General features: G+C 47.3%; 1 protein-coding gene across 1 annotated transcript in view; it reads left to right on the top strand.

Annotated features, from left to right (window-relative positions):
• Positions 1–299: 299 nt before the first annotated feature.
• The window catches only part of LOC119376496 (protein spire homolog 1), a 202,430-nt gene continuing 189,813 nt past the window's right edge, over positions 300–12,916 (top strand). The window contains exon 1 of the mRNA XM_037646304.2: positions 300–590. Within this exon, the coding sequence (XP_037502232.1) occupies positions 332–590 (259 nt within the window). The 5' untranslated portion in view covers positions 300–331. The remainder of the gene's footprint in view (positions 591–12,916) is intronic.

The raw sequence follows: 12,916 nt of genomic DNA, 5'->3' as shown, positions 1-12,916 counted from the left end.
ACCGAAACTTACACAGCGCCGATGCCGGCTTTGGGGTTTTCCAGGTTTAATTGACAGTATCTAAGTGAACTGCACTGTGATCATCGTTCTTTACGGGCACAGTTTTAGGAAAGCTTCTCGAAGGTTGCGGGGGCATTTATATTGTAGAGACGCTTGCTAAGCGCCGGGAATCGTCTCGCCAAAACACGCGCACAGCATGCGCACAGCCGCCGCGCGCCTGTGCCTGTGCCGACAGCGCGATCGTCGCACACCTGGCGGCGGCGTTAGCGCTTCTCACTGCTGCAGTCCGCTCCCCTCGGCGGACCGGCGCGGCATTCATTCAGAACGAAATATGGCGTCGGAGGATGCGAACGCGCCGAAGTGTGATCTGGAAGGCGATGGCTGTGTCCGTTTGTCGTCGATCCTTCAAGCCTTCGGTGCGCCCATCCGCGAGGAGCAGGCCTGGGCCGTGTGCTACCAGACTTCAAAGTGCATGTGCAAAGAGTGGACGGCGGACAACCGCGGATGTTATTGCCTGACAGACACCAGTCAGCTGAGGATCCACAAGGATGGGAGCGTACACAGCTCCACGGTGCGCGACTTGGGTCCGGGTAAGCGCGAGATTACGTCATTCTTTACCAATAAATGTGGATATCCTCGCTGTTTCGGTCACCCTCCTAATGACCAGCGGCAGTGACAACGCCTGCGGCCTTTTTCTGGCATTCAAGATATCGATCTTGTCAAACGAAAGAGAAGGCCGAGTCGTGCCCTACGTAAATATAAACCGTGATACGGCTTCCATCTGTTTTGACCGACTCTACTGATGCTTGTGGCAAATAGAGGTTCTCGCCATGCTTGCACCTGTGTTTGCACCTTGTCGACGCTATTTTTTTTAACTCATTTGTCGCTAGCGTTTGCTCGTGAGCATTGATTTGCCGGCATGACTATCCGAAGATGCGGGAGCGGCATCGCTCTTGAAATATCTTCTCTGACCAGGGGCGTAGCCAGAGTAGGGGACAACGGGCGCGTACTTCCCCACCCGAAATATCAGTTCACTAGGATACCTATAGCGTTTTCTATAGGATACCTAGCTTAAAACGTCCTTCCGACCCGCCTCCCCAATCCCGGTGAACTGCGAGCTCCCGCTGAAAAATAAATACGTCCCTGGTTCTGTCGTGCTGCGAGGCTTTTAGTAGTATTAGCTGATCGTATCTATTCCGAGGTGTCATTCATCGCCGTCTTATGGTTAAGGTTGCAGTTAAGTTTTCGCGAAAGTAGTTCGTTTGCGCATGCCAGCGCCCACAGATTGCGGAGGAGGCACTCTGATCCCACGCTCAGCATGGCTCCTCTTCGTTTTCTATAGTTATGCTCAAATCGTCATCGGTAAACGTGGTGTGTTGTATATAGTGCTCGTTGGTCGAACTCGTTTATACATTGACTAACAGTAGCCGGCGTTTGTGAAAACGTGCGCGAACTGTGCTCAGTTTTTATGCTCACTGATATCAGTTTCGTTTAGAGGCGACAGCATAGATTGAAAGAAAGAAGGGGGGGGGGAGGTGGAGTGAGAGATGGATATCTTATTCTTGTTCCTTATTTCATGCATGCCTGCATTGGTCGACGAGCTTGTATGCGCCGTTGCAACATTCCATCGTGCTCTGATTATTGCCCGATAATATGTTTTGCTTGCACAATGCCGCGCTTATAATCAACTTTGTGATGTCGCTTAATGCTTGTGGACTGTAATGTTATTCCTCTTGTCGATTATGTACTATCGCGAGAATCGAAGCACGAATAAGGCAAGATCAAATGCCCATGCATTCTGTGTTTGCAGTATAGTAAGGCCCGGAATCACAAGTTGTGAAACTAGTGCATCTTCAGCAAGCAGTTGTGCGGCGATTTCAAAGCGCACACTTAATCAGTCGTGCTCAGTACAGTATGTTGTTATTTCTTTGTCGTCTTTCTATCTCGGTTCGCGTTTAATTTTAGACCGAAGGCACGCGCGTGCATTTTGTTTCGCAGAACAATATAGTTAACCCCTTAAAGGGACACTAAAGAGAAACAATGAATTGGTTTAGATTGATACAGTGTGCTCGGAGAACTCTTGTGTAGTTTATTTCACCACCATAGGTTTATTATTAGAGGAGAAAACCAAGTTCAAAGTTTCATTTTTAATTTTCGCGCCGAACTTTGTAATTCGTGACGTAAAAGGTTTCAAAGAGCATTTAACGTATTTTAGCGCCACTGGCTCGACGAAATTTCCACAAACTCGTTATGTCAAGTCTCTGGCCCCCTCAGAGGACAATGTACTTCAATTTAACCGATTAGGAACTACGTAGGCCCAAGCAGGCGCCGTCAAAAATATGTGACGTCACGGCAAATGGTGCGGGAATTCCAAGGTGGCGTCGCCACCTGTATTTTCTTTTAGCGCGTTTTCTAGCTTATGAAGCGTCTTCTCGCAGCAAGCGTGGTGTTTTTGGTATCGTGGAAGACTACTTTACTAATGCGAGAAAAATCGTTTTGCTCTTTAGTGTCCCTTTAAGACGCGACCTGTGAAGAAAAGTCAACAAAATTGCAACAAAAATGTCATAATACGTTAATTTAGATGTGTCATATTAATATTAATTAAAATGTACTTATCCTGAAGTAATCCATGTTCTGCGTTTGCACAAGTAGAATCATATCTCGGGCTTGAAGTAAGGTGCTATTTCGTTTTCGGTAGCGGTTGCATTTTCGATGGAGGCGAAAATGTTTGAGGCCCGTGTACTTAGATTTAGGTGCACGTTAAAGAACCCCAGGTGGTCGAAATTTCCGGAGCCCTCCACTGCGGCGTCTCTCATAATCATATCGTGGTTTTGGGACGTTAAACCCCAGATATTATTATATTAATAATTCGTTTTCGGTAATGTTCACTTCGAGCAAACAAAAATTGTACTTTTGACGTGGCTCACGGAAAGCGGCACGTCGAACGGCTCGTCTAAATGGTATAGTGCCTTTAGAAAAGCGATAATATGCAACAGTCCACTGCTAAGACGCATTAATTACGCAGGAGGTTCTGTTCATCCAAACCACAATTTAGATTGCTCTTCTTTAGCCACAAGTCGACACAACTAGCAGAAACAATTACAAAGCGTCTCGGAGGGTTTTAATACGCTTAGTACAAAGAATTTTGTACGTGCTGTTAGTTTATATACACTCATTTCCATGCCTCTCGGCTCTTCGTCAGTCGTCGTGTGGCGGTTTCGGTTTTCTTTTATCGGGATTGAATCTTGCCGGCCAGGTCGCCGCAGGTGTATCATGTCATCAGCGTGGCTTAGGACATCAAGTTAGTATCAAAAATTAATTTTAAAAAATTCTCGCAACATAAAATGGGAGGGGGGGGTGTATTTTTTTACTCGGCCTAAGGGGTACGCTCACTCCCCCAAAGATGTGTTCCATAACGTTGAACCAGTGTATAAACACTCTTTTACACATACTCGTTCAAACACATGAAGCTCACAAATCGATAAATTTTTCGTTGACGCACAGTCTCCATAGGTGCGATTAAGCGGGCTGCGAGTTGTCGTATTGGAAGGGAACAAAGGCGTATTTTTCTTGGCCGTCCAGTCACCGGCTGGGGATCACGGCCGCACGGTTACCGTTGTGGCAGCGCGCGAAGTGTGGGGTTGGCACACGCGAGAGGCGTTGGCCGTCCTGTCGTTGGTCGCGATTCGTGACCAAGGCGTAGCCGCTCAAGGCAACGCCAGGGAGTAGCGTTCCCTCGAGAGCCGGCCCAGCGAGCGGCCATGCCTTCCGGGTTTAGCCGCATGCTGCGCTCGAAGGTCGGTCACGCGTCGATCGATTCCCGCGGTCTTCCGTATTCGGGCACGTTTTCGGGCGCTCACATATCGACGCCACCTTGGCCGCCGCGGGCAGATGAGCCACGGTCGTGGTGGGTGGCCCAGTTTCGCCGCTCCTTCTGACGTCTTCGGCTAGAGCAGCTGCCTCGAGTCTGAGCAGCTGCCTCGATCGCCAAGTTTTCAAGTGACATTCCGCATTTTAAGTCCCCCGGGTGTGATGCAACGTGCGAAGGAAAAGAAGTTGTAGCTGGCAGGGGCGTAGCCAGAAATTTTTTTCGGGGGGGGGGGGGGGGGGGGGTTCAACCATACTTCACGTATGTTCGTGCGTGCGTTTGTGTGTGTGCGTGTATATATACGCAAGCAAAATTGAAAATTTTCGGGGGGGGGGGGTTGAACCCCCCCCACCCACCCCCCTTGGCTACGCCCCTGGTAGCTGGTTATTTTCGTTTCATAAAAAGGAGAGAGAGGAAGAAAGGAAATTGAAGCCCGAATGGCGACCACCAGAGAAAGGGAGGGCAGAAAGAATCGAAAACTATGTACAGATGTTTATCTATGCCATCACTTCACCCCATAGTTCGCTTGTAGCTGCGGCAGTCAATTCACCGAATGTTTCGTTGCATTACCCTGCACGCCAATAGCGTAGCCAGAAATTTTTTTTCGGTTGGGGGGTAATCGTATTTTAAGTATGCTCATGCGTGCGTTTGTATGTGTCTATATATATATATATATATATATATATATATATATATATATATATATATATATATATATATATATATATATGCAAAATGGAAAAAAATTCGGAAAGGGGCTCGACTCCCCCCTTCGGCTACATCAGTGCAGCACGCTCTCGCTGTAATTAAGGAAAACACGAGCTTATATACTTGGTGAGAAAGACGAGATAAACGGACACAGAATGAAGTAGAACATATGTGGTCCTTTTCAGTGAAGCAACCTGGTGGGAATAATGTATGAAGACAATTGCGCTGAGCCTAGCTTCCCGATTTACTGGCACGGCGGCCAGCGGGGGAGGCGGTCAGAAGGGACTCGATCGGTGATTTTGTGCCGCAGTTGTTGGTAGGAAAGCAACGTCTTGCAGTCGACGTTCACTGACGGATCACCCCATTGCCTCGGAGAAAACTGCTGCGGGGAAAAGATTTAACGTCACCAACTGGGCGATGGGTAGAGGCTAAAATAGCTGACTCATAGAAGCGGCCGGAACTGCGCGCTCGCATTGAACGTACGGCGGCGGTGGCACCTACTCGTTTCGCCGCCGCACTCGTGCGGAGGAGGCCGGGCCGTGCGGAATCCACATTACTCACGGTCGTCACGGCGAGGAACGCGGCCCCCTTTGGTATGAGTGGCCTGTCCGATCGTCATGCTTGAGGTCTGTGAAGGTCTGTTGACCAGAAGAGCCTCTCACCGCTTGTCGCTTCTCATCGCGCGATTTCCTTACGAGACAGACGCGATTTTTTTGCTCGTGTGCGTGCGTGTGAGACAGTGAGAAGTGGCGCGGAGAATGTGTTGCCCCGAGGGCAGAGCGACGCACTTCGAATCCACGCCGTCGGACTGCCACAAACCCATACCACATGCTTTCGTAGCATAACCACTTTTATTAATGTCGAATTTTATTAGTAGCGAATTAAACCTGAATTAGGGACATAAGTAATTTCTTGTTTTCTGGACTATCGGTAACTGAACTGCGCACAACTGAAAACGCTTTGCCGACAAAAAAAAAAAGAAAAAAAGGCGCTAAAAGGAAGCTTTGGCATAGGGAGGCCGGAGCAACGTAGAAATGCATATTTCAGACAATTACTGGACCGATTTGAATAAAATTTAGCGCATTCAATAATTTCTCCTTTATTTTATTGCACGAATTGAAAATGCATTTTCTCGTCCCGCCACGGTGGTCTAGTGGTTATGGCGTTCGACTGCTGACCCGATGGTCGCGGGATCGAATCCCGGCCGCGGCGGCTGCATTTTCTGTGGAGGCGAAAATGTTTGAGGCCCGTGTACCTAGATTTAGGTGCACGTTAAAGAACCCCAGGTGGTCGAAATTTCCGGAGCCCTCAACTACGGCGTCTCTCATAATCATATGGTGGTTTTGGGACGTTAAACCCCAGATATTATTATTATTATAATGAAAGTTCTCGGTGTATAGATTTTAGGTGTTCATCTGAAATGCAACACGCTCCATTAAAATTAATGATGTGGTTGCCGAGAAGACACGATATGGTCGTTCCCACGACCACGATTTAATTAGGAGTTGCCGAACTAAGTCTTCCTCGGAAGCTTCCCCCGCTTAAATCAAATCAAATCTCTATTTCCATCCTCCGCGATGGTGTAGCCGTTACGGTGCTCGGCTGCTGACCCGAAGGTCGCGAGTTCGATCCCGGCCGCGTTGGTCGAATTTCGATGGAGTCGAAATGGTAGAGGCCCGTGTACTGTGCGATGTGTCAGTGCACGTTAAAAAAACACCAGATGGTCAACATTTCCGGAGACCTCCACTACGATGTCCCTCGTAATCGTGTCGGGGTTTTGGCACGTAAAACTGCAGATAAATTGTTGTTATTATTAAATATTTATTTCCACCGTGTACAAATACACACAAATGGGGGACGAAGAAAAAAAAAAAAAAAGCCGCGAAATCAGCGTTTTTAGCCGTCATATAGTCCGTGTTTTCAGAAATGATAGGTTGGACATTCAATGCAGTTGGTTTCGCCACTCTATATAATGATATATGTGCGCGTTTCGAGTTATCCGCATAATTTGATCTGTCCAAAGAAGAAGAAAAAGAACCATTTTTATACGTCCACGGGCGTGTGTAGCGGAAAGTTTCCTCTTGCACGGTCGAAATTTTCTGTCTGCGTTGGCGACGGTGCTATCGTTGACGCGGCTCTCACCATTTTTGGGGAGGTGAGGCATAAATTATAAGGCAGGCGAACTTGGCAGTTGCTCTGCCAAAATGATCTACTCTCGTAAGAGTAGAATGGCATGCAAAATATCCCTGACACATCCTTATTTTCCCATTTCTTGACGAAAAAACAAAACAAAAACGGGGTGGGGGGTGCACTGTTGTGATAGTTTATTAAGAGGGGTCGATTTTAGCGGTATATAGTGATACTGCGTAAATATAACGCCATTTCGACCTACTTATTGTCCCTAGCAGACGCTGCGTTAATTATGTATCATTTACGTGTTGCTCAGGATGCAGTGCACGAAAACCTCCACTCTAGGTTTCGCGAGCGCGCAGAAAATGGCCACTTATTTATTCCAAACGCGCAGGCGATGGCCGTTTGGACTCTGCTTGCGAGGCACATAGCGAAGTAGACCGCTGTTCGTGCCGCTTTTCATATTTGTTGTGTAATACGCGCAGTGTAGTGTATGCAATTAATGGCTGTTACCGTATTACGAAGTTGGAATGGATCGGTGACGCTTTTGTAATTGTTATGGTAATTTTGCGCCGGTGCGCATGTTGCAGCAAAATCGTTTCTTCTCAATACTTACTTAGAAGGTTGTAATGTCCGTTCTTTGTACGTGTGTAATGACTAGAGACCGGATTTTAGGCAAATTCCTATTTTGTTCCTTGCGCTCATATCGCGCCACTTTGACACGTGAGCATGAATTAGAGGCTAAGGACTTTTATAGTGTTTTTATGGTGCCTATAAATGCCTATTTTTGGCGTCCATGCCTAAATGCTTACAAATGCCTATAAATGCATATTTTCAAAATTGTCGCTTATATGAAGGCTATTTAGCCTCACGTTTCGCTCCCGCGGGTGCTGTTTGAGACCGTTATTCGTGTTACCGCGTAAGATTGACTGTTGGGAACTATGGGGTTCAACCTATAGTCCTCTAGTTCAACCAACTCTAGTCCTCTATAGGTCAACCAACCAACAACCGCTGGCAGCAGTGAAGCGGGACACGCCGGCGAGCATTCGCCGCCGCGCTGACATGGCCCGAGCGGTTGGCGAATGCGAAACCGCGGAGAGCCGTCGGCGGAAATGAGAGTGAAGAGCAAAAAAAAAAAAAATTGTGAACTGCACGCAGCTTTTGTTTTGTTTGTAATTTACTTTTTAAGGTGTTCACTGCGGTAGCGTAGCGAGAAATCTTTTTCAGGGGGGGGGGGGGGGGGGGGGCAGGGGACAACCCATACTTTATATATGTTCGTGCATGCGTTTGTATGTGTACGTGTATATACACACACGCAAAACTGAAAAAGTTTCGGGGGAGGGGAGAAGGTTGAACCCCCCCCCCCCTTGGCTACGCCAGTGGTTCACTGCCAGGGGAGAAATGGGCTCTACGCAATTCGACCCGGCCAACAAGAGGAATCCCTCCCTTCTGGTCTTTTAGCAATCTGGCTGTCTGCTCCTGCTCTGCACTTCTCAGTCATGCCGAAAAAACACCCAGGAGTGTGTTCATTCGACAGTGGACACTTGACTCACTCTGCAGAACACGGGAGTGCTAACCGCGCGGGACAACGCACGCTATGTTCAAATGTTGGCGCCTTTTTGTGCCATCTTAATAACATTCTTGTTTTCCTGTCGTAGATAGAGGTCGCGCACGTATTCGTTTGAAATTATCTGCATTTATGTGAAAATTTATTGTGCCTATATTTACGATTTTGGACGCCTAAAGCATTGTTTTGCCTGCCTATTTTTGGCGCCTAAAACGAGCTTTTTTTAGTGCCTAAAAATCCTGCCTCTAGTAATGATCTTCTTTCTTTCTGAAGGGTGTTATCTATAGTAATTCGCACCTTTCAGAACGTGGGGTCTCGAAATGCGGCAGGAAAAAACTTCGGGTGACCTTAATGTTCCATTGGAGTGTCAATAATGGCGCTACACTGTAAACCCCTTTGCACCCTTAAAGCGGTTTCAAGCAACCAAAGCACCCTTTTGCCTCACCAGAATTTGCAAAAATGGGGGTGCGAGGGTGTTTTACTTGCCCAAATAACCACTTCATTTGCGTAAAGGTTAATTCTTTACTAAAACACCCTTTAGGGGGTAAGGGTGTCATGTGTTATCAAAACACCTGTGGCCCATACGATAGGAATGCCAGCTGATAATCCGAACAGGCTAAATTAAAAAGCGTTGAATATTAGGCAGGTTCAGAATAACAGATCTGTCTTGTCTGTTTTAGCGCTGTCTACAAGCCCACCATAAGTTTAGACTTATTCTGTGAATATTTATTGTTTAATTATCCAAGACGGGCATACCGGCACTGAACGGCGGCTCAATATACTGTGGCTATATATACCACATAGTCTGTGTATGCTTGTGTAGCTCGAGCGCTCTGCCCGTTTGGTTCTTATGTGATATATATATTTGTGTGTACGGTTAGGTGTGTATGTGCATGCGGTTGCATCCTTTGACGCAGATGCAATTGGATTTTCCTTGACTAGTAGCTTTTAGTTTTCGTTTTTTCGGAAATAAGGGCATTTAGAGGATTGGCAACCCCCCATGTTATGTGTGTTTTGATTCGTGAAAACACCTTTTTCCTATGGTGTAAGGGTGTTACTTATAGACACGGTAAAATTCCCTTAAGGGTGTAAAGTGGTTTACAGCGTAGCCCCTATAGCTTTTGGTTCACTTTGGTATAGACTTTAGAGTGAAAGAAAACAATTCTGTAGTGGGTACACACACAAGAAAACAGTCTGCTCTTTCGTGAACTGATTCATTTAATTTAAGCGCACCGAGTTGAGCGGCGCTTCTCTCTGCGTGGCTTTTGCAATCAGCTCCGGCAGCGCGCCGTCGTGATCGCAGAGGCCACGTGGAAAGAAGCGCGTCGTTGAGATCTGCTCCGCCAGGTGCCACAACCATCCCAGCTGTTCACAAGAAAACCGTCTGTTCTTTCAGTGAACTCATTCATTAATTTTCATTAATTTTCTTGGCAGTTAATTGGCCCCTGTATTAAATAAAACTTATTATGCTCCAATATCATATGTATCCTCTACAACTCTTAACTTGAACTGTTACCTCCTTTTTATATGAGTTTTTATTTTTTTATTGGTGTTTCATCCCATTCGAGCCAACGCTCAAATTCCGGTTGGCTGAGGCGAATTCCGGTATGTTCCTTGAAAAACATAATGTCGCTGGGTGTTAGCGTCATAAAAAAAAAGAAAAAAAAGGTGTGTTGGTTCATACTTTGTTAAAATGTATGCGCAGCTGGGACGAAGACACGTACGAGACACGTGGACATCGTTAAGTTTATAATTGTAAGTCAGCGCTTGAAATGTGTCGCGTATTCGTTACAATCGCGTTTCGAGTTGATCAAACATAATTCTCGGTGTTCTCAATTACACCCTTAAGAAAAAGGTTTCCACATAAGACACGTCGCTATTATTATTATTATTATTATTATTATTATTATTATTATTATTATTATTATTATTATTATTATTGTTGTTGTTGTTGTAGCGCTTGGTCGTTTGTAAAGAATGCAGTTAAAACATGGGAAGAGGCTTATCTGCTCGAGGGCGCGGGTTCGATTCCCGGCCACGGCAGCCATATTTCGATGGGGCGCGACAAATGCAAAGAACACCCGTGTGCTTAGATTTAGGTGCACGCATAAAGAGCCCCAGGCGGTCAAAATTAATCCGGAGCCCCCCCCCCCCCCCCCCCCCCCTACGGCGTGCCTCATAGTCGTATGAGAATGAAGGAAGGAAATTTCGAGGGCTCGTTTCTTTGTTCGATTCAAGCTTAATGAAAATTAACAGATAATGAAGCCAAGGAAAGGGACGTTAATTGTACTGTTTTTAATAAATGCATTGTCGTAATCGTGATACAGATGTGAAGAAAGTAAAGTTGCTTGGGCTCGTAAAACCCCAGCAGTTATTATTACTGTGGCGTCTGCATCCTTAGCCGTATGCAGAAGTTCTCGCAGCGCACGGCCGGAAAAGTCAATTTTTGGCAGTGTGGCTGCTCGGCTCATAGGCGGCGAATACTTGTGGGCTCGTACTGGGGCAGGGGGACGAGGCCCTCGTGGCTGTGCTGGGGGGCTCGCTGAACTCACTTTGCCGTTAGCAGGCCACTTCGAGGGAACCTTCGCATCAAGAATAACCCCCGCGTCGCGAATTCGTGTCCCAGTCTTGCGCCCACGCTGCTCTCTCAGCGTTCGGCTAAGCATTGTCGGTGTAAACATGTATTTGTGGTTACACCGTAAAATAGAGAAAAACAGGAGCAAAAAGAAAGTTTGGCGCGGGGTTAAGGCACTCTGGCCAACATAGCGACAGCGTATGGGATAAAACCTCCGCGTGGAGCTCATAATTCCCACTTCTGACACGAAAATGCTGTGCGATGATCACCTCGAATGTGGACTTCTTTTTTTTTTTTTTTTGCCACACACTCGCTTTTCTTTTGTTTTGTTTTTTTTTTCTCGCCCATCTGGATGAGTCACGTAGCGATATGAGACATCGTGCGGGGGGCTTTCATGACTAAATAGGATAAGCGTCTGACAACCGTTAGTCATGAAGGCTTTCTGTCACTTATGAGCATCGCCTTGCACGTGCGAGCCAGTCGGCGTATACAGTAAACATTTTGACGCCCTTCATAGGCGAATAGAGGGTGTTTTATTGCCTTACGGATAACACTCTCGCGTTTATAGGGTAAGACCGAATATCGCTGGGGAAGGGGGAGGGGCGAATGTGCATATATATTTTTTTGCCGACATTTTTTTGTTAAAAGTAAAATGATAGCTGAAAAACGCGAAATATTACAATGAATAAAGTTTCGTCGCCAATGATGCCGAAGTGTTTTGTCAGGTCATGTGTTCAGAATCGGGGCTTTGCGTGTGAGAGGGGTTTTCCTGTATTAATTAAGGGGGGAAGGCTTGGTGATCAGTAATGCGTACACATATATACATACATGCACACAAGGAGTCCATGCGGTCTGCCATGCGATGTTCCATGACATGCACAGTTGCATCTCATGGAAAGTGTGCACGCACACCCGACGTTGGTAAACGACATCGGTAAACGTACTTCTCGCGGGCTCTTTGCTGTGTTCCTCGGCTACTACAGACATCTCGTCCTTGCTATCTGATAGCCTTTTTCTTGTAATCTTTATCTTGTCATGTTTCATTTTTTTTTCGTTCCTTGGGGGAAAACTAAGTTTGCTATATCGTTATCGATTTCCATACAAAAGCACGAGGAAAAGCTTTGCCCTTCGCGTACGTCAGTTCACATTTAAGATATCGGCTAGAGCTTTTGATTTGTGTAATAGTGCATGCTCTGGACGAGAGTCGCGGGCGGCGTATATGTATACACTAAAGGCAACTCGAGAATAAGCGCGCTTCATGCCACGCGACCATTCGTCGAAAACTCGCGTTCGGCAGTGAAAACCGCTCGCAGAAGTACGCGCGCGAGCAGCCGGCTGTTGAACACACTGTTCGAATTGCGGGCGACAAACGCGCGATCGTCACGCACCGTCGCGCCCCGCGCAGTCGTCGTGCGCGTCCCCGCGAGATTTACGTCTCGATTCCCACGTGCGGCAGCGCGCGCTATAAATCCGACGCTCGCTCCCGTGCACGATATGCGCTCGGCACGAAAGGGCCCTATTTCTTCGCCAGGGAGCGAGCGGCTGTCTGCCACCCGATGCGCGTGATGCCGTACACGGAGAAGGCGGCGAAAAAATGAGCATTTCGAAAGTGACTCCCGCCGCCTATGCCACGGCTTGGTGCAGCGCCACGTGACCCCCCCCCCCCCCTGACTTTAAAAGAGGCACCTGCACCTTTGTCAGTCCAACAGGGCGGCGCGAGCCTTTTGCGAGCTGTTCGAGCTTTGGCTCACTGTAAGCTGTACACCATATACGAGGAGCGCGATCCCAGCATGGTTTGGAAGGGGAGGTACCGAGTTACGACGCCGTATATACTTCGCGTGTATATAAGATGCTGCAGGCTTGTTGGTCAGATCGTATAAGTAGGTCGCACTGCACCGCTGCTCCTCACTGCGCTCGTCGTTCGACTTGATTGGACGGGCGCTTCACGTAACACGCGACCCTATCTTCGCTTACACAGAACAAAAGCCTTCGTGCACACTGTTATTGCCAGAGCGGGTCGCCCGATAGGTGAACTGAGAAGCGTTTTCTTTTCGCTTCCACCACTGAC

The sequence above is a fragment of the Rhipicephalus sanguineus genome, chromosome 1 (genome assembly GCF_013339695.2).
Source record: "Rhipicephalus sanguineus isolate Rsan-2018 chromosome 1, BIME_Rsan_1.4, whole genome shotgun sequence".
NCBI lineage: Eukaryota > Metazoa > Arthropoda > Arachnida > Ixodida > Ixodidae > Rhipicephalus > Rhipicephalus sanguineus.
The sequence above is the reverse complement of the archived record's forward strand: the minus strand, read 5'-3'. Positions and strand labels throughout refer to the sequence as shown.